The sequence below is a fragment of the Hemitrygon akajei genome, chromosome 14 (assembly GCF_048418815.1).
Source record: "Hemitrygon akajei chromosome 14, sHemAka1.3, whole genome shotgun sequence".
Classification (NCBI taxonomy): Eukaryota; Metazoa; Chordata; class Chondrichthyes; order Myliobatiformes; family Dasyatidae; genus Hemitrygon; species Hemitrygon akajei.
Window position 1 is genome coordinate 7,606,134 of NC_133137.1, and position 22,238 is coordinate 7,628,371.

Sequence of the window (22,238 nt, forward strand, 5' to 3'; positions counted from 1 at the left end):
TTTTATGTCCCTTCCAAGGCGAAAGGCCAACAGGAATAAATTTCACTGGGAGCTTCTTAATTATGTACTGGGGAGATGAAGGGGGAGGTGTTGGTAGGTGGCGGGAGGCAGGTGAGGTTGTGCAGTTAATCTACTAAACTTGCAGAAATTATTTTGGACAGTGCTGAAACAGATATGACAACTCCATGGGCCAAACATGACACAAGGGAAAGCCACTGTGTACATGTGCATTTCAAGGATATATATAGTTGCCCAACTCAAGAAGGTAAGGTACACTGGTAGCCAGCATTTGTCCTTGAAGCCTCACAGTTTATGATGGCAAGGTACTGTATCAATCTAGGTTATTGCAATGATTCTGAGACAGAGCAAATAGTGAGCCTGTGAACAGGAGTCACAAATAAACAACATGCTAATGGTTGCATTCAGTTTCTTGAATGTTTTGCAAAGGCACCCATCACCCTGACCATCTTCCTTCACTCAAAAGACTTAATAAATGTGATGGTAAGTCCTTTTCAGTTGACACCTTTTTGCTTCATCAATGTCCACTTTACAGCTGCATCATCACTTTGCTCGATGTCGTTTGGTGGTGGTCCCACACCACACAGTTTTGGTGATACAGTGGAGACCTAAACTTGTGCTCACTAGGCAATGTACCACGGTCAGGTATGCCAAAGTTACCACAGACATAGCTGACAGCTAGCCCAATGAAGAGTAGATTTCCTTTTGCGGGATTTCTTCCCGGACTAGCTTATCCTGCTAGCTTGCCTGGTCAAGCTATCTTCTCTTGAATTTTGTAACGTTTGTTTAAAATTAGATGTTTCAAGGGAGATACAGTGTAGGACTACAGTTTTATGAAGTAATGGTAGCAAAATTCCCAAGCTCTGAAAAACATTAACAGATCACAAAGGATTTACCATAAATCCAGATGTTAATATCATCATTGAATTTAAACACTTGTAAGTTAATGGTCTCTAATTGTGATGCCAGAACCATCCTGGGCATACAATCCTGTCTTAAAACAACCATTCTGAGCCCATGACCATTTTAGTGATCTCAAGAGATCTGTCCAATTATTTGGGCAGAATCTTTCATAACCATACTAGTTTTGCATTGCTATTTCTGAGGAGTAAGTAAAGGTGATTAGTGGCTACCAGAGCAGATCAAAGGCTAGGAATCCTGCGGCATGTGCCTCACCTCCTGACTCCCCAAAGCCTGTCCGAAGTCCTAGACCCATTTTACAAGAATCACCGATCAGTAATTCAAACAAATCAAAAGAATTTTTACAGAAATTAACCAGCAAAGCTAACGAGCTCAGGTAAACCATACATAATCTTGAACTGACATCAGTCACGATTCACAGGTGAACTTAGTGTTCAGGTCAGGAGTGTAATGGAATATTCGCTACTCGCCTGGATGAGTGCAGCTCCATCAACACTCAAGATGCTTGACACCATCCAGTTCAAGGCAACCCACTTGATTGGTACCCCTTCCACGTGCATCCAATCCCTCCACCGTCAATGAACAGTTGCAGCAGTGTGTACTATCTACAAAATGCACTGCAACGACACACCAAAGTTCCTAAGGCAGCACCTTCCAGACCCACGACCCGTACCATCTAGAAGGATGAGAACAGCAGATACCTGGGAACGCCACCACTTCAGCAGGGAATGCCAACACCTCTTTGGTCGGTGATGGTCAATCCTTGTCTGGTGAAACTCACACCAAGTTCACCTGTGAATCGTGACTGATGTCAGTTCAAGATTATGTATGGTTTACCTGAGCTCGTTAGCTTTGCTGGTTAATTTCTGTAAAAATTCTTTTGATTTGTTTGAATTACTGATCGGTGATTCTTGTAAAATGGGTCTAGGACTTTCAGCTGTGGGCCAATAACTTTCACACCACAGGTTAGACTCTCTTTCCAAAACAAGAGCAGGTCTGAGGCCAGTCTTCCTGCTGGTTGTGAGTTACATCTTGACATTCTGCCTTCAATAAATTAGAAGTCAGTTGCATAATGCAATACAGCCTTGTAGTGCTAACTACACTACATATGGAGGGGTGGGGTCCCAGCAACAGAGAGTGGTTGGTACAGTGCGGCAGGTTTCAGGGCCACAGAGTATGTGGTACGGAGGTTTCTGAGTTGGAGAGGGTTTAGTAGTTTGAGGAAGGTAGGAGTTCAGGACAGGCACAACATTCTCCACCCCAAACTTTCATTCCGCTAGCACTGGCAAAAGTGATTGCATTGGGTACCATCTATAAAATACTCTTGTAGCTGCCCAACCAGACCACCCCGAAAACATCTGAACACGTGGCCTCTATCTACCTCCAAGACAGACAAGATGGCAGGTTCACAGACACCCTGACCTCAGCCAGTGCTCCTTAATGACATATCCCGATTTGGAAACATATTGCTTGTTCTTCATTGTCAGTGAGACAAATCCTTGAATACCCTCCCAACTTTACTGTTGGAATGCCGTCATCAGAAGGATTGTAGCAGTTCAGAATACCAGATGCCCAACATCTTCTCTGGTGTAATTAGGGACGGAGAGTAAATATTAGCCATGGCATTGATAACTAGATAGTAAATAATAAAGACACCTCCCTGAGGAACCCAAGCAGCAGTATTACTTATATCCCAGTTTCAATGAATTCTCAGTCACCTTTACTTTTAGAAACACAGCAAAACTGGAGTGGCCAGTAACATGGAGAACATGCAATGTAATAGAATGGGCTGGCAAAATGAAGACTGTGAACCCCTTTCCCAAACTTCTCATATATAATTCCTTCTTCTAAATGCATTTAGGATGTGCCATCCAACTCCAAATGCTTTCATTTTTTTAAATTTCTGGAGTGGAATTCAGTCTCGAGGCCTCAAACAGAAGCCCTTTTAGGCAGATCACTGTAATTAATATCTAACCCTACTGGCAAAAGAAACAATCAAAATAAAATAATTGAGCATAGAGCAGTTGTTACAAGTGATGCAACAGTGCTTTATGTTGTTCTGGTTTGCTGCAGGCAGCGATAATTATCCGGCATTTCAATGGCTCTCAATAACGATCTGTTTTTATGAAGGAGAGGTTTGAATTAATCTTATTTTGGCAGGAAAGGCTAAGGTGAGATTTAATTGTGTGCAGAACAATGAAGGATTTTAATTGGAGTAGCTAACAAGGAAATGTTTCAAATGGAAGGAGAATGGTAATAAAAGAAACAGATTCAGGGCAATTGTTTAATGGTCCACAAGAGAGATAAGGAGAACATTTTTCATGGAGTGACTTGCTTTGATCTGGCAATGCATTTCCTTTAAGGATGGAAGCAGATGTGATGGTGGTTTTCAATAGATAACTGAATAAATAGCTGAAAAGGGGAAAAACATACATTCCCAATGTTAAAAGGGAATGGAAAGAGATTCTTTAGACAACAATCTTCAAAGAACCAATGCAGCAACAATGGATTGAATGGCCTGCCTTGTGAGTTGAGAGTTTTACGATGTCTTGAATTAAAAGGAAATTGGAAAACAGATTAATACATCAACCACAAACCTTCCACCCGAGCCTTGCCCCCAGCATTGGAATGAAGATTTTTGAACAGACAATGAGATCTGAAGCCCATTTTTTAAAAAATCCTGGGCTCTTTCATTCATTCTGCGGCCTTTTTCCAATTTGCACCTTGCTCCATTTGAACTGTGAATCACTTCTTTCACTAGAAACCATGTCAAGATGAATAAAAATGTGGTCTAACTAACAAAATATCATGTAAGGCTGGAAGTGCTTCCAATAAAAAGTGGTTTTGCACTATGGGAGGATACATCATCAGATTTTATCTCCCATTTCTCATGACAGTAATAAGCTACTTAGGTCCATCAAATCTATGTCAGGCCTCAGAACAATCCTGCAACTTGTTCTCTCTCATACGCCCATTAGTTCCTCCCCTTGTTCGCTCAAAAGGCTTACATTTGGAAGATAAATTGGTCAGTATGTGGATTGAGCAAGGAGTGACAAGAGTCTGGATGAGAACAAAACAACGAAGAACTGTTCTACAGTTAAACACAAGAACATAAATTAAAGGGCCAGAAATGCAGTTGACCATTTGCACCTGATCGAGCCTTCAATAGGATAATCAATACACATCTTCAACTTACAGCTGCTTTTCTTTTGACACGTTTACAAATTCTACATCAAATTAAATGGAAAATATTTAAAACGACTTTGAAATTGCACAAACCAATTCTCAACATGGCTAAAGATGGGAGAATTTTGATGAGCATAGCACCAAAAGCATATAATGCTCCATAGTGTAACATAATTTCCAGGAGAATTGGTTTTACTTTAAAATATCCTTTGTTTCCCTCATGAATCGATTGCTGGGCACAAATCAAAATATGGAAGTAAAGTATGAAGTACAAATAAAATCCATCCCAAATCTATTATTATGCATTGGCTAATTACAACCAAGATGGCTGAAAATTGTCCCAAGATGCTTCACAAAACACCTTCACGAAAATAATGCCAAATACTTTTAAACCCAGACTTTTGGTTAATGGGAGTCAATGGATGGCAACTAAGATGCTAATGACAGTGTGGTGCATGTTATAACTTGGTTTGCAGCATATGGGTGTCCTCTAGCAGTACAAGGAAACTGACAGTCCTGGGTGGGTCTTTAGCAACATACGCTCAGTGATTCAGGAACAGCTTCTTCCCCTCTGCCATCTGATTCCTAAATGGACATTGAAGGTTTGGACTCTACCTCACTTTTTAAAAAAATATATAGTATTTCTGTTTTTGCACATTTTTTAAAAAACTATTCAATATACATAATTGATTTATTTGTTTATTTATTATCGTTTTATTTTATTTTTTTCTCTCTGCTAGATTATGTATTGCAACAAACTGCTGCTGCTAAGTTAACAAATTTCATGTCACATGCCGGTGATAATAAACCTGATTCTGATTCTGAAAATTGTAACGAAGGGGGATGGGGGTCAATAGTTAAGGAACTAGAAACATAGAAAACCTACAGCACAATACAGGCCCTTCGGCCCACAAAGTTGTGCCGAGCATGTCCCTACCTTAGAAATTACTAGGCTTACCTATAGCCCTTTATTTCACTAAGCTCCATGTACCTATCCAAAAGTCTCTTAAAAGACCCTATCGTATCCACCTCCACCACCGTTGCCGGCAGCCCATTCCATGCACTCACCACTCTCTGAGTAAAAAACTTACCCCTGACATCTCTGTACCTACTCCCTAGCATATTAAACCTGTGTCCTCTTGTGGCAACCATTTCAGCCCTGGGAAAAAGCCTCTGACTATCCACACGATCAATGCCTCTCATCATCTTGTACACCTCTATCAGGTCACCTCTCATCCTTAAGGACTTAAGAACTTTTTTAAAGCTATTATTAATGCTTTTTGAGTTAGTGATTTAGATGCATATCATATTATTACTGAGTTAAGTATTGTATGTAATGAGTTTTTGCTACAACAAGTGTATGGGACATTGGAAAAAATGTTGAATTTCCCCATGGGGATGAATAAAGTATCTATCTATCTATCTATCTATCTATCTTCTTCGCTCCAAGGAGAAAAGGCCGAGTTCGCTCAACCTATTCTCATAATGCATGCTCCCCAATCCAGGCAACATCCTTGTAAATCTCCTCTGCACCCTTTCTATGGCTTTCACATCCTTCCTGTAGTGAGGCGACCAGAACTGAGCACAGTACTTCAAGTGGGGTCCGACCAGGGTCCTGCACAGCTGCAACATTACCGCTCAGCTCCTAATTTCAATTCCACGATTGATGAAGGCCAATACACCATAGAGTCAACCTGCGCGGCTGCTTTGAGTGTCCTATGGACTCGGACCCCAAGATCATTCTGATCCTCCACACTGCCAAGAGTCTTACCATTAATACTATATTCTGCCATCATATTTGACCTACCTAAATGAACCACTTCACACTTATCTGGGTTGAACTCCATCTGCCACTTCTCAGCCCGGTTTTGCATCCAATCAATGTCCCGCTGTAACCTCTGACAGCCCTCTACACTATCCACAACACCTCCAACCTTTGTGTCATCAGCAAACTTACTAACCCATCCCTCCACTTCCTCATCCAGGTCACTTATAAAAGTCATGAAGAATAATGGTCCCAGAACAGATCCCTGAGGTGCTCCACTGGTGACCGACCCCCATGTGGAATATGACCCGTCTACAACCACTCTTTGACTTCTGTGGGCAAACCAGTTCTGGATCCACAAAGCAATGTCCCCTTGGATCCCATGCCTCCTTACTTTCTCAATAAGCCTTGCATGGGGTACCTTAACAAATGCCTTGCTGAAATCCATATACACTACATCTACTGCTCTTCCTTCTTCAATGTGTTTAGTCACATCCTCAAAAAATTCAATCAGGCTCATGAGGCACAATCTGCCCTTGACAAAGCCATGCTGACTATTCCTCTCCAAATGTTCATAAATCCTGCCTCTCAGGATCTTCTCCATCAACTTACTACCACTGAAGTAAGACTAAATGGCCTATAATTTCCTGGGCTATCTCTACTCCCTTTCTTGAATAAAGGAACAACATTCGTAACCCTCTGGAACCTCTCCCGTTCCCATTGACGATGCAAAGATCATTGCCAGACGCTCAGCAATCTCCTCCATTGCCTCCCGTAGTAGCCTGGGGTTATTCTCGTCCGGTCCCCGTGACTTATCCAACTTGGTGCTTTCCAAAAGCTCCAGCACATCCTCTTTCTTAATATCTACATGCTCAAGCTTTTCAGTCTGCTGCAAGTCATCCCTACAATCACTGAGATGCTTTTCCATAGTGAATATTGAAGCAAAGTACCCATTAATTACCTCTGCTAGTTCCTCTGGTTCCATATACACTTTCCCCACTGTCACACTTGATAGGCCTTATTCTTTCACGTCTTATCCTCTTGCTCTTCATTTACTTGCAGAATGCCTTGGGGTTTTCCTTAATCCTGCCCGCCAAGGCCTTCTCATGGCCCCTTCTGGCTCTCCAAATTTCCTTCTTAAGCTCCTTCCTGTTAGCCTTATTATCTTCTAGATCTCTAACATTACCTAGCTCTCTGAAACTTTTGTAAGCTTTTCTTTTCTTCTTGACCAGATCTATTACAGCCTTTGTACACCACGATTCCTGTACCCTACCATAACTTCCCTGTCTCATTGGAACGTACCTATGCAGAACTCCACACAAATATTCCCTAAACATTTGTCACATTTCTTCCATAATCTTCCCTGAGAACATCTGTTTCCAATTTAAGCTTCCAATTTCCTGCCTGATAGCCTCATAATTCCCCTTACTCAAATTAAACATTTTTCTAACTTATCTGTTCCTATCTCTCTCCAATGCTATTGTAAAGGAGATAGGACTATGACCATGCTCTCCCACTGAAAGATGTGACACCCGACCAGGTTCATTTCCCAATACCAAATCAAGTACAGCCTCTCTTCTTGTAGGCTCATCTACATGTTGTGTCAAGAAACCTTCCTGAACACACCTAACAAACTCCATCCCATCTAAACCCCTTGCTCTAGGGAGATGCCAATCGATACTTGGGAAATTAAAATCTCCCATCACGACAACTCTGTTATTATTACACCTTTCCAGGATCTGTTTCCCTATCTGCTCCTGTGTGCCTGTGCTTCCTAACAGTGCCTGTAACTGCAGTGAAGACAATGGCTTATAACGTTCACTGTTCAGATGAAGGAAATCTCTCTACAGATCTCTGGTGCACCTAGTTGGAGTGGTAGACTGATACTGGACCCTACACTATTAGGACTGAAGAATTAAAAATGGAAAGAAAAATTACTTTAAAGTATTGAAGTCCAATGGCTGGCCTTAAATCCTGAGCTTACGATTATAAGACCATAACGCCACAAGATACAGGAGTGGAATTAAAGCCATTTGACCTACTGAGTCTCCTCCACCGTTTCATCATGGCTAATCCAATTTTCCTCTCAGCCCCAAATGCTGCAAAACAGCAGCTTCTAAATCAGCTTTGCTTTGGATTTCTACCTTAATCCTTTAAGGTTATGTCGAATGATTCTCAACATGATAACAAGGCTTTTACATCTGACTGAAATTTCTAGACATTTAGTAAAGAACAAACTCACTACTTTCGGGATTTTCTCAGTGAAATGTGGAGTACTGTGTTCAGTTCTGGTCACCTCATTACAGGAAGGATGTGGATACTAAAGAGAGAGCTCAGAGATTTACAAGGATGTTGCCTGAATAGGAGAGCATACCTTATGAGAATAGGCTGAGTGATCTCGGCCTTTTCTCCTTGGAGTGACAAAGGAGGAGAGGTGACCTGATAGAGGTGGTAAGATGATGAGAGGCACTGAGCATGTGGGTAGCCAAAGTCTTTTCCCCAGGGCTGAAAGGGCTTAACACAATGGGGCATAGTTTTAAGAAGCTTGAAAGGCAAGTTTCAGAGGCAAGTTTTTCACACAGAGAGGTACTTAGAGCTTAAAAAATAGAGGGCTACGTGCTAGGGAAAAACCTAAGCAGCTTCTGCGGTAGGTTACATGGTCAGCACAACATTATGGGTCGAAGGACCTGTAAAGGGCTGTAGATTTCTATGTTTCTATATTTTAATGAATTGACATTTTGAATTGTACAGTAGATAGATAGGAAGGTAGATGCAATAGCAGCAGTAAAGAGTTGCAATTAAACTGCATCTCTTCAGCAAATGGCAGGCAGCATCCAAATTTTGCACTACACTTCGCTAATAGAGTCTAGATAGCATGAAATATTCTTAAATTGATTAACTAATTCTGGATCAATTTCATGAGTGGCTAATAGCAATTGGGCCTGAAAGTCACCTCCCAAAAGTGGAGCCAGATTTTGTCTTCAAGTGATTTGGAGAAATAGACACAGTACAGGTGGCTGGTGAAACTGGGGGGAAAATGTGAGAGTTAGGCACCAAGAAATTGCATGCTATTCTGCCTTCTCTGTCAAGGAAATAAGAGTGAATTTTGAAACAAGCAAATTGATCCTGGCTTCACCAGGCAGGCAACTTGATTCATATTTCTTGGAAATATGCTTACTCATGGAATTATAACTTAAAGTTTGGGAAAATTTACTTGTATGTATGTGAAAATTACATCCTGTATTGCAAAGGCCTCTAATTTCTTTTGCTTTTCTTTCTTTTTGAGCTTTAAGTAAAATGATCAGCTTTTACAACCAACCAAGTACATTATTTTAAAGTCTAGTCACTCTGGTTGGGAATACAACAACCAGTGAGTTCCATATCATCATCATATGTGCCGTGTCGCATGACATGGGTGATCATGGTCTTTGACCATGACTGTTTTTGGCAATTTTTTTTCTACAGAAATGGTTTGCCATAGCTTTCTTCTGGGCGGTCTGTTTACAAAGTGGGTGACCCCAGCATTATTAATCTGAGATTGTCTGCCTGGTGTCAGTGGTCGCATTACCGGGACTTGTGACATGCACCAGCTGCTCATACGACCGTCCTCCACCTGCTGCCATGGCTTCATGCGACCCTGATCGGGGGGAGCTAAGCAGGTGCTACACCTCGCTCAAGGGTGACCAGCAGGGAAGCCAAGGGAAGGAGTATCTTATACTTCCTTTGGTAGAGACATTATCTCTACCCAGCCATCTGCGAGTTCCAGATACGACACTGAAATAATGATCAGGTAATGTCCTGCTGGGTTTCCGGTACAAGATGTCCACAAGTGAATGCTGCTGACTCGCACACTCCAAGCTGCAGAAGTACATACCAAGAAACAAACTGATATTCGGCGTAGCCAATTCAAAAGCTTTATGGGGAAGGACTGCTATATAAGATTGTGCGTCATTTGACACTAACAGGTTGGGCCCTGTGGAACAGCACCAGAAATACTTGGAGAGGACATGAGTGGTATTGGTTCTTTGTACATAGGATTTAGACAAAAGACACTAAAGAGGCAGGAATCTGGAGCATCACAAAGCACTGGAGAAACTCAGTGGGCCAGGCAGTATCTACGGAGGGAAATGGATAGTAATTGTTTTGGGTCATGATGTCAACCATCAAGACCCCGACATGTTGACTGCCCGTAGGTGCTGCCTGAGTTCCTCCAGCACTTTGTGTGCTGTACATTGATGGTATTAGTTTGATAAAACAATGAATATTTTCATATAATTACACAATGAATGTAAAGAAAGGCATGTTTTGGAGATTCAAGAGATGCAGAGACTGGAATCTGAAGAACAAATTTAACAGCAGATCAGATAGCACCTGTGGAGGGAAATGAACAGCCAACTCTTTTGAGTTGAGACCCTTCGTCTGGACTTCAGCCAACATATTCTGGTTCTATTATACTTCTTGTATATATATTTATGAATAAAATTCATTTCAAAATTAAAAATAATCAATTGAGATAATTGGGAAATAAATATTGGCAGGGTCAAACCCTTGCTCCACTTAGAAAAATGCCATGTGATCTCTTACAAGCTCCTGAAAGTGGGAGCCCAGCTAAAATCCCATTCGACAGATTGCACCAAACAGAGGTGAGTAGGTTGGGGTGTGAGTGAAGGGGTACCTCACCATTTTAGGGTCAAGGGCCAGAGTAGATTTAAACCTCACCTTTCAGGCAGTCTGCCCCAACCACAACTGCTAACAGCATTTTACAAGAAGTTTTTCTTCCTATCACTCCAGATCAGTTGCTTATCACCACAAATGCGTGATCTTTGCTTTTGGTAAAATACATTCTGATAGCCTTATAGCTCCATTTTGTTGATATTTCTTGCGGTTCACACGCTAAGGTCTTAAACAACTGTTGAAGGATGCCAGGAATATTTTCGCAATGTTGTAACTAGTTTTGAAATAGCTGCTGACCCCTATGAGATTGTCAGTCTAAATTGCATCTTCCAAATACACTACCACCATTTGAGAGTGCTGGATTTAAAGACCTGGGCTAAGTTTCTTAAAGTTCTTTATCTACATAAATGTACATCTTGATGAAAATGCAGATTTTTCTGCTTCTTTTATTCACTTACAATTATGACTAGAACAATCTTAACTTCAGCCTGTAGCCATTTGGCAATTCATTGTCACTATCCAGCAAATATATTCTTTTGATCTTCTTTCAACATCAGTCAAGCCAGTCTGTAGAGCCTGTGGCAAAACAGTACACAGCAAGGCTAAGGCCTCAACAGAGGCAACCGCAAAAGTAAAACCAGTTCACAGAAGGCAAAACAGTTTTGTGCTCCACTTCTCAGCCATTTAAATGATTTCTTTATGGAGAGAGTGAAAGATACTTCCTGGACGAAATGAAAGAAGACAGTAATTCAAACCAAAAGAAATGTATTTTTGATTGAAAGAGAAAGAGTGCAGCAAAATTAACTATGCACTCAATTTCGATGTGGCTATTGCCAAAGAGTTAAAAAAGACATGGAATTAAATATGTGTAAAAATGTTCCTATAAATACATTGAGCTATACGTAACTCACAATAAAATCGTGCAAGGTTAATGAAGTGATGTTTTTCTTATATTGAGGGTGTTGGCTAAGTATCAAAAGACCTTGTTCTCTTACTTCATCTTGATACTGAATTCTAAGGCTCCAACAAGCAGGAATTTAATTCACAATAGCAGCTTCTTGACGATTATGATACATGCTTCTGCCCTACAAGTCATTCTCTCCTCCATGTGCATCTTCTGCTGTACTTTGACCACCTATTTCAAACTTTGGCTTTACAACGTTCAACTTTAATAATCTCAAAGTCTGCCTTTAAAAAGACAAAAACACCCCCCAAAAAAGATACCTCCAGGCAAAATTAAAAATCAAAAAGAACTCTGATATACCTTATTATTCATCTTTCTGTTATTCTTGTTGAGTTTGCTTTGCATAATCTAGAGTCACCAATTCAATCACTTGAGGGTCTGAACCAGTACTAGTGATCTGCTAATCTTTTTATAATGGCATACCAGTCTCTGGTGACCCTGGTCCCCTTCTCCAGGGAAAAAAAAATCACAAAATTGCTACAGTATCAAACAGAGTAAATGATCATCTCTGGGTATTAAATCTGCACAAAATACCACGTCAATCATCCAAGAGCCAACTTACATATGAGACACCTTCTGCAGGGTGAGATGGTTGAACCATCAAACTGGCACCAAGAAGTGACGGTAGTGAGGATTGGAGTGACACAGAAAAGTTAATCTAAGCAAAGTCGTGGATCTGAGCTGGAGCTGTGTGGATTGATGATAATTCCTTGGGTCTAGAAATCATTTAACTTTAGATGAGGAAATTAAACATGTGGAACAAAGCCTGAGATGAATAGACTTAATTCAAAAGGTTTTGCCTTACTTGTCACTTAGTAGACCAATGTGAATTAAAATTGGTCTTGGATATGTAGTGGGCCTGCATTGGAGGCGACAAGTATTTTCCTGGACATCATGTGAGCAGAAAGCTCTTTGATCAAAACTGGCAACACACAATAAATACAGTGTCAATAATGAAACTAAAATTGTTTCCCTCAACCTTACCCGTGGTGGCCGATGCTGGATCCGTGCCCGGGCCACTTTCTGCTTGTTAACAATGTTCATTAATCTCGCTGCGTCAACGCCCTTGACATAAACCACAGGCCGCTTTAACGGGTCCTCCGAGCCCTGATTCAACTGCAGACAGAAAGCAACATCAGCCTGGACAGGCAGCATTTGTAGCTCAGTAACAGACATACTTTATTGATCCCGAGGGAAACTGGGTCTCGTTACAGCCGCACCAACCAAGAATAGAGTAGAAATGTAGCAAAATAAAACCAGAAATAATTAAATGATAATAAGTAAATTATACCGAGTGGAAATAAGTCCAGGAAATAAATAACAGGTCAATGGATCAGAGGCGCAAGCCAACCACTGATACAGTGTAAGAAATCGGTCAATACAATCAGAGTGAAATGGTCACATCAGAAATGCTAGCTATCGATGCAACCACATAGGTCAGCAATTTAAATCATTTTGTTGCCCATCAGAACTGTACTAGCCCCTAAACTCCACATGGCCCACCTCCCACTCCATTTCATCTGGCTCTATCAGCAGATATTTCTTCTTTCTGCCTCCTCATCCCCTGTATAACGCTAGTTGCACATTCTGATTGCTTTAATTCGACAGTCAGCATCTGCCAATTCACTTTACAGTCCTATCCACCTACTAACTGCCCATCATCTGCAGCGGCCCTTCCTCACACCTAGTCTCTCCCCCGGCACCAGCAGCCCCAGATGGGTTGTGGCTCTCTTCAGCCACTTCCCTTTGCAACCGAATCCACTGCTTCCCATCCCCAAGATCTGTGATTGTTTATTTTCTTTCTTCAGTAAACCTGTGCTAACGAGAACAAAGTGATTGTTATGCCGGATCCAATGCAGCATTTTTAAAAAACCCAATAAGCATAAAGAACCAATTAAAAAAATAACAAAAACACAATACACATAAAAGCAATCCTATGAAACACCATGTACAAGTAACTGCTGTTTACAGACTGAGCTCTACATAAGTTCCTACTCTTTCCTCAAGTATTCAAACTAATACCTAAGCTAATATTTGCTAATATCTAATTGGTACAGGAGCTTCAGAACTCAGACCACAGGTTCAGGAACATTTAATACCCCTCAACCATCGGACTCTTGAACTAAAGGGATAACTCAACTCCACTTGTCCCATCATTGAAATGTTCTGAAAGCCTATGGACTCATTTTCAAGGGCTCCTCATCTCATGTTCTCGATATTTATTGCTTATTTATTTTATTATTATTTATTTCTTTTTGTATTTTGCACAGTTTGTTGTCCTTTGTCCACTGGTTGAATGCCCAAGTTGGTGCGGTCTTTCATTGATTCTGTTCTGTCTATTATTCTATGGATTTATTGAGTATGCCCACATGACTCTCACAATGAATCTCAGGGTTGTAAACGGTGACACAGATGTACTCTGATTACTTTTAACTTTAAACCCCTTGCCATTGACCCATTACAGTAACACCAACCTGACTGTGTTCCTTTCTCCTTGGTCAAGTTGCTGTTCCTACCAATATTTAGACTTCATCTAAAGTACGCTGCAAGTTTGCTCTCCTGAGAATTCACTAAGTGACAAGGATGGCTTCAAAACAGCATCAGTCCGTGGGTTAAGAATATTGTTGAGTGGATTCAAGATTCAAGTTTATACATGTGTGAAATGCAACCAACACACCCGAAGGTGGGCCGGGGGGCAGCCCGCAAGCATTGTCACACAATCCAGTGCCCACATAGCATGCCCACAATGCTCAGCAGAACAGCACTGGACTGCAGTGACAGTGACAGTGACAGTCAAACACCAACGAGCACACAGTAGATTCAGAATGTTAAAGGGTTGATATGTTTGTCCCTATGCCTGAAAAGTGGCTTCACTCCAAGTAATTTCTTGTCTTAACTGTTCAGAAGCCGGCTAGAGCTGCTCGTTCCTTGAAACTATTCCCAAATGCGCATTAGGATTGCATCCTTAAGATTCTCTTCTGAAACGTTCAGTTGTTGATAGATGTGGGTCTTGTTGGACAGGGTAGCAATTTATCGCCCACCACTAATTGCACTAGAACTGAGCAGCATTTCAGAGGGTAATTAAGAGCAAACTGTCTTGGAGTCACACCCCAGACAGGCATTGAAAACTTCCTTCCCCAAAGAACATTAGTAGTCCAGATGGGGTTTTTCAGTGATTTATTACTTTATACTTTTTATTCCTTATTTATTTTGTAATGTAAATATAAATTTCCCTGGTACTGTGGTAACAATCTCTGAATACTAGTTCAGTAACTCAACTACTTACTATTCCTCTGTTTAGCACTTGCACCAAGATTGAAAGATTCTTCTACCCTCTAAATGTTTTCGTACTTTGTGTCGCTTGGAGTCAGACGATAGAGCAATATGGAATAAAACAGTCACATTAAGTTTTACAAGCCTGTTTCGTTTCCTGCTGTTGATCCAGGCTTGCCATGATTTAATCAAGTTACTTACGCAATTAATCTTCTTTATTAGAATCAGTATTGTAATTCAAAAATGCAGCTTCTTTAAGAAAACTAAATGTTTCACTTAAGTACATTAATCAATTTTGTTAGGTTGCAGGCAGGGTTTTGCTGGGGTATTTTGAACCAGGGTATTGTTCTCAAAGAAAACGGTTGGCCATTCAGGACAGAAATGAGAAGAAGTTTTCACAACTTTGGGGCAATGGATCTAGGGAATTCTCTATTCAGGAAGACTCTGAAGGTTCACTTGCTTAGTATATTCAGGGCAGAGATTGACAGATCTTTGGATATGGAGTGAATTAATTGGTACAGTGGAGTGGCATTGGGGTAGAAGTTCAGCCATAGTCTTCTTGAATGCATGATAAGGATGCACTAATGCTGGAGAACAGTAGCTGAACTTCCACAGGCTGTTTGCCATTTAGAACGCCTGGAGTGATTAGATGTGAAAAGATCTGGCGACCCCATCTAACTTCTACTGTCTCAGTATTCAAATGATGGGGCAGCTCAATAAACATAGCTGACAATCGTCAGTCAAGAAGAAGCATAAATAAGCTTAGTGAGAAAATCCACCTGATCCTCTCGGGCATGTTTACTTGCTGTCATATTTCAAATCTCTCTCACACACACACACACCACACCCCCCCCCCCCAAAGCAGTAGCAGCAACTCATTAACATTTATGTATAATATTGATGCCTCTAACTCTGACTAAATCAAGGAATGAGAAGTAATTATAGATGGAGATGATCGTCTTTCAAATTCTAAATAATTCCAATGCAGAATCCAGTTTCACAAAGAAACACTAACTCTTCAAAAACTAAGTTAGATTTTAGCAATCATCATTACTCGGTGATGAGATCCATCTTAATTTAACTATAAAACCTGTCATCCTTATCTATTAATCTGTTACCCAAAAACAAACCACCCTTCCCAGCTGGGACATCAAAGATACTACAGTTAATGACAGATCTTAGGCCTAGTTACAAATCTTGGATTAAGTTCTCTATTCCTCATTTTAATTTAGCCCAGGGTATTTGACTAGTTCAAACTGTTCTCTAACATATGCCATTCCTGTCCAGACAGCAATACCAGTGTTTACCTGGAGGGGTGGAGATCTTTTCAATGTTGGTTATTACAAAGCAGCCAAAAACAAAATGCATAAAGGAATTTGCCGACTCCGTGCTTTCTGGCTGCCCAGCACATTCCAATGACAGGGATGGAAGGGGCCTGGGAGACAAGAGTGCTGCCTGGTGCTTCACAGATTCCTTCTGTGACTGACAAGATGCACTGCCTCAGCTTCTGTTCATTACAGCACATCTAATGGCTTAAAGAAAGGGAACCATTTGCAAATGTAATGTATGTTTGCTCTATGGGGTGTTGGTTTATATATCAGGCCAACATTGACAATGCCACTGAGGAAGTTAAAAAAAAAAGATGAGGGAAAAAGTCCTCGGGCTCAATTTCTAGACCCTGGTAAGTTTTGAGTGTCATGGCAACTACATTTACTGCCAATGGAACGGCAGAGAAGCCTGGGCCAGGGTTACCATCTTCATCACTTTCTTACAGTCTTCTAAGTGCTAATGTTGAGCGCTAGGGAAGAACCCTGGTTTCTGTTTGACTCTGTCACAGGCGTGCTCATTGGGTTGGTATTTATAATTCACCTCTAACTGCCCCAGAAGGGGTGCTGAGTGTTTGTTTTAAATATACGTACGTGCATGGCTGACTCAGGGACTCTTGTGATGTAGGAATGCAAATATATTTCCAAATGTGAGCGCATGTACAGCACAGACAGGAAGTTGCTATTTAAGAGCACGGTATACCAGTGTGCATGGTAATCCCACACATATGCTGCCCCTTGATTATCTAAGATGTCCAAGCTTTGCAAGACGACACTGAGGAAGACTTGACAAGTTGGCAAAGTCTGGATCTGGTTTGAAAGAGGGGGGGGGGGGGTACAAATGGTTATGCTGGTGAAAGGGGACCAGTTAAACCTGGATGGTGTCAACTTTTGAAATTCAGAGTCGTGCCTTTGGCCCATCATGCGTATCGATTACACTAATTACATTTATCAGACTTGCTGGAGCTGGAATCATCCAGCCAAGTGTAAATGTTCATCACTTTCCTTATCTGTGCCATGTTCACGGGTTTAGGCATGAGGACAATTGTCCATTGTGACTAAGATTAGGACTTTCACTGTGAACAGTGGGGAGTGCTGGAGAACAGAGGGCCCTAGGAGTACAGGCACAGGGTTCCATAAAAGTGGTGCCACAGGTAGGCAGGGCGGTGAAGAAGGCCTTCACCAGTCAGGGCACTGACTATAAAATATGGTTTGTTATGTTGCATTTGTACGGATATTGTGCAAAGTTATGGTCACCCTGTTATAGGAAAGATGCCATTAAGCTGGAGTGAGTACAAATAAGATCTATGAGAATTTTGCCACGACTCGAGGGCTTGAGTTACAGAAAGAGGTTGGGCAGGATAGGACCTTGGAGTTAAGAGACTGATGGGAGTTATTATAGAGATATCTAAACATGGATAAGTTGAATGCACACAGTCTTTTCCCCAAAGAAAGTAACTAGAGGACAGAGGTCTGTAGGAGGAGAAAGGTTTACACAGGACCAGAGTGGCATCTTTACTCAGATGGTGTTTCCACATGGAATGATCTTTCAGAGAAAATGGTTAAGGCAATTACAATAACAACATTTAAAAGATATTTTAAAAGATATTGAGGAATAGCTCTATAAAAAGGTATTCACCCTCTGCTACCTTCCATAAAACTACAAATCCATTTGTGCTAACATCACACATCTAGGTAGATTCTGACTTTTGACAGGATTGAAAATCCACAGAAAGGGAAAATGGACTGCTCGTCCTCTTTTACCCATTTTACCCATTTTACAACATACTCTCCAAATTGGCAGTGATCATAATAAAGCAAGACACACAAAATGCTGGGGAAACTCAGCAGGCCAGGCAGCATTTATGGAAAAGAGTAAACAGTTGACTTTTTGGGCCGAGCCCCTTTATCAGGACTGGAGGAAAACAAATACAAGGTAGAAGTTGATTGGTGAAGCCGGGAGGGAGAGGGTTGAAATAAAGAGCTGGGAAGTCGATTCGTGAAAGAGAATCTGATAGGAGAGGACAGAAGGCCATGGAGAAAAGGGAAGGGGGAGGAGCACCAGAGGAAGGTGATGGCAAATAAGGAGATAGGGTGAGAGAGGGAAATGGGAATGGGGAATAATGAGGGGTGTGGGCAATTACCAGAAGTTTGAGAAGTCGATGTTCATGCCATCAGGTTGAAGCCTATTCAGACGGAGTATCAGATGGAAGGTGGTTGTGGCCTGACCGACACATGGCCTCCTCTACTGCCACGATGAGGCCACACTCCAGATGTAGGAGCAACACCCTCTGCGTCCTTCTGTCCTCTATCATCAGAGTTCTTTCTCCAGTCCTGGTGAAGGGTCTCAGCCCGAAACATCGACTGCTGCCTGGCCTGCTGAATCTCTCCAGCATTTTGTGCGTGTTACTTGGATTCGCAGCCTCTGCGGGTTTTCTCGTGTTGTAGAGTGGTCATAGTGATCAGATCACTCACTCTGTAATGAGCACATTTGCTTTTTATCTGTCTAACTTGGTTGGGCAACAACATATAGGACAATGGGGGAGAACGTATCTCATACCTGGTCAATGGCATCTGGGTTTTCGGACACATCGAAGATGACCGCCGTTGCTCCTCTCTGGACTGCCCGCTTTGCCTGCAAAGCAAAGCACAATATTCCTAAGTACAAATCACATTTCAGACAACAGAAAGACAATTCTACTGCAATAGTTAGCAAGTTAGTGATTTTGTTTTCTCCAGTATGATATAGGATGTAAGTAATATTTCTGTCTCAGGCAAGACAACCAGGGCTGTCACAGAAATACATAACAGACAAGAACTTCTATCTTTTCCTTCTGTCCTTTCACAACGAATCCTTGCTTCTATCTTCATGGCTATATATAGGCTGCTGTGGCAAACATAGAAGAATTGACACCAATATTTTACAAGGCCAGGATTTTAAACGATTGAATGCTGTCCCAGAGGGATGAACCATGCATTGGGGAAGCTAAGTGAACAAACTGCTGGCAATAATACTTTGATACTGGGTACCACACATCACACGAGGGCTGGCAGTAACAGTGGTGCCGATCATCCCTCCAAAGCTGTAAACCTTCATCTAGAACCCAACCCAACTTTCTCCAGTAGACTCCATCTAGTCCCAAGTCAGATAATCCTCCGCCACTTCCCATCCTTAACTTGTACGCATTGACAGCCAAAGACACAGCCACATTGTGCCTTCACAAATTCGCACGTGTCTTTGTAATAATACTCCAGAATAACTCATTTTGCAAGAAGTGTTTCAGTGTGAATGTGAGACAGCAAGTATTCATTTTCTTTACAGCAATGGTGACCAGCTAATGTATTGTGCTACCCTTGATGCTGCGTTCCCCACTCACCCCAACTTCTCATCCACAGTCAATGATTAACTTCACTGGCTGGGCAATTGACTTTACATGGTCCAAAAAATGGAATCTATTGTTTGTGACTAAATTCCATGCAGTGGAGTGCTTTTATCAAGGGAGAAAAGTGTGAGCTGAAAGATAAAATGTTTTGATTAGTATTTGTGTACAGACACAGGACAGACCATCTGCTTCTGATGTGTTCAGCTCATCAATCACTGGAACTTGTTTATTTGCTCCTCGTTACCCTGGGGACTGGAAACAATTCCAGTCCGAGGTCCGTAATCTCAACTACAGCAACAATGGAATGTTTTCCCTTCCTCGGGTTAAGATGTTCACTAGGCTGCTTATCTCAAACAAGTGTGTCATCGACACATCAAGTCCACTCATTGATTCTAACAACCAAGGCACCCCACAGTCTAGTCATTAAATGAGCAGCATAAAATAAATGCAGGTACTTGGGTTTTTGCAAGGTGACTATTAAAGTCAAAATGAAAATAAATGAATTATAAAAGGACATATATAACACCATATGCCACCTTGACATTTCACTTTCATGCATTTACATGAAAATATAGAAATGAAGCAGAATTTATGAAAAATTATATATAAGTAAAAACTGACAAAAGAAACAAAATGCAAAGACAAATTGTACAAGTAAAAATTAAATAATACTGAGAACATCAATTGTAGAATCCTTGAAAGTGAGTCTGCAGGATCTGGAGTCAGTTCAGCGATGAGGTGAGTGAAGTTATCCATGCCAGGCAACTAAGTTCACATTCACATCTATTGTCATCCAGCTGTACAACCAAATGAAACAACATTTCTCTGGGCCACGGTGCACCCACAAAACATATATCACACACACAGTACACAAAACAAAATGTTACTGTAAATAAAACATAATTCAAGATGTATGTGGTGGGCAGCACAAGTAAACCTGACGAGACCTCGGCGGTGGCAGGGTATTGATTAGTCTCACAGCCTCAGGGAAGAAGCTGTCACCCAGCCTTGCAGTCCTAGTGCAAGTGCTTTTGCACTTCCTTCCTGATGGTAGTGGGCCAAGGAGATGGGTGGTAGGGATCCTCAACAATCCTTCAGCCCCTTTGTCTACAATGCTCCTGGTAAATGTCACAAACAGGGATGGGTGTGTCGGAGATCCCGGTCTTGCTGTCTGATGCCTCGTCACTTCCATACCACAATGATGCAGTCAGACAGGGCACTCTCAGAGTTGCTCCTCTAGAAAGCTGGAGGCAGGGAGCCTTGCACGCCTCAGTCTCCTCGGAAAACGTAGACACCAGGTTGCTTAAAAGCACAATGATTCTCCTTGGTGAATTAGTGCCTAATTACTGAATTATTCTAATAATTTTAGATCAGAAACAATAATTTTAGATCAGTTTATGTTGGGTAAAACCATCTTATTCATTGCAATTTAAAACATGCATTTTAACTTACTATCTAGCTATATGAATAGCTTCAGGGTGATTAATAAAAGCATCAATAGCCAGTAGTGTCTCAACATGGCTGTAGATTACTGTCCTGTTTACCAATCACTGGATACTGGAGGCAAATCTCATTCACATGGACGTGCCCCCTCTGAACCATAGAGACTGTAGCTAGCTCTAGGTTTAATCATTCAGCAGAAACTGTTATTGTTGAGAGCTTCTTCCATTAATTTCAGATATTATGGTGGTAAGTAAACTCTTAGCTCAAACCTTTTTTATTTAAACTGCATTTCAAGGAGAAAAGAAATACAAGTCACCCCGGGTAACACGCACAAAATGCTGGTGGAACGCAGCAGGCCAGGTATTGTCGACGTTTCGGGCCGAGACCCGAGCAAACGGGTTCCATTTTTATATGCAGCCAGAAAATACACAAAAAAAAAGCTCAATGTGGTAACCAAATCCTTCAGTATAGATATGGCATCAAAAGCACATGAGACTTATAAGAAAGAGCAACTACTAAAAGGAGAGGGAGGGAATTAGTTCAGCCACTCATATCAATGGACTTTTGAATTTAATAATATTATGACAAGTGTTTGTAGGTCAGGCAACTGTAACTTGGGGATGGCCCTTGCATAGAGGAAGGATGCATGGGGTAAGGTGATAAGCAGAGCAGGTGCAAACTTGTTGGGCGGTGAAGACAGTTGTACGGAGAACTGACTGATTGGTTTGTCCCTATGCTATTGGATGGCTCCCTCCAATACTCCTTTAATTTTGTGCTCACTATCAGGAGTTAAATGAACGCTGTCTGCCTGCAGGGCTCAGTGTTGAAATGTTGAGTTCTCTGCCCTTTAACAGTAAGTCTGAAGCTGAGCTCATTTGTTAGGTCCACATCGCATGACAGAGTCCTCGTCTCAGTCAGTATGTGCCCCGGGGAAGGAATAGGGAGAGGTGTGGGGATGGCAGTGAGTGGATCATTGCAACGCACACAAAATGCTGGAGGAGCTCAGCAGGCAAGGCAGCGTCTCTAGAAAAGAGTCAACTGTTCACAGTCCCAATGAAGTGTCTCAGCCCAAAACGTTGACTCTTCACTCTTTTCCATAGATGCTGCCTGGACTGCTGAGTTCCTGCAGCCTTCTGTGTGTGTTGCTTTGTTTTCTGACGTCTGCACCTGTTTGGAGATTATTGCATCAATGTGGAGAGCAGGAGATCCTTGTGGGAATAAATCAACAAAAGATCAAAGTTTTGACATCTTAGTGTATCTTCACCCTTGACAGACGCAGGGCATTC

General features: G+C 41.5%; 1 protein-coding gene across 2 annotated transcripts in view; it reads right to left on the reverse strand.

The window, feature by feature from the left end:
• The window catches only part of znrf3 (zinc and ring finger 3), a 242,171-nt gene that overhangs the window by 28,719 nt on the left and 191,214 nt on the right, over positions 1–22,238 (reverse strand). For both annotated transcript variants that reach the window (XM_073065444.1, XM_073065442.1), the window contains exons 3-4: positions 18,687–18,761; positions 12,513–12,644 (exon numbers count right to left, since the gene is read on the reverse strand). In XM_073065444.1, the coding sequence (XP_072921545.1) occupies positions 12,513–12,644; positions 18,687–18,761 (207 nt within the window). The remainder of the gene's footprint in view (positions 1–12,512; positions 12,645–18,686; positions 18,762–22,238) is intronic.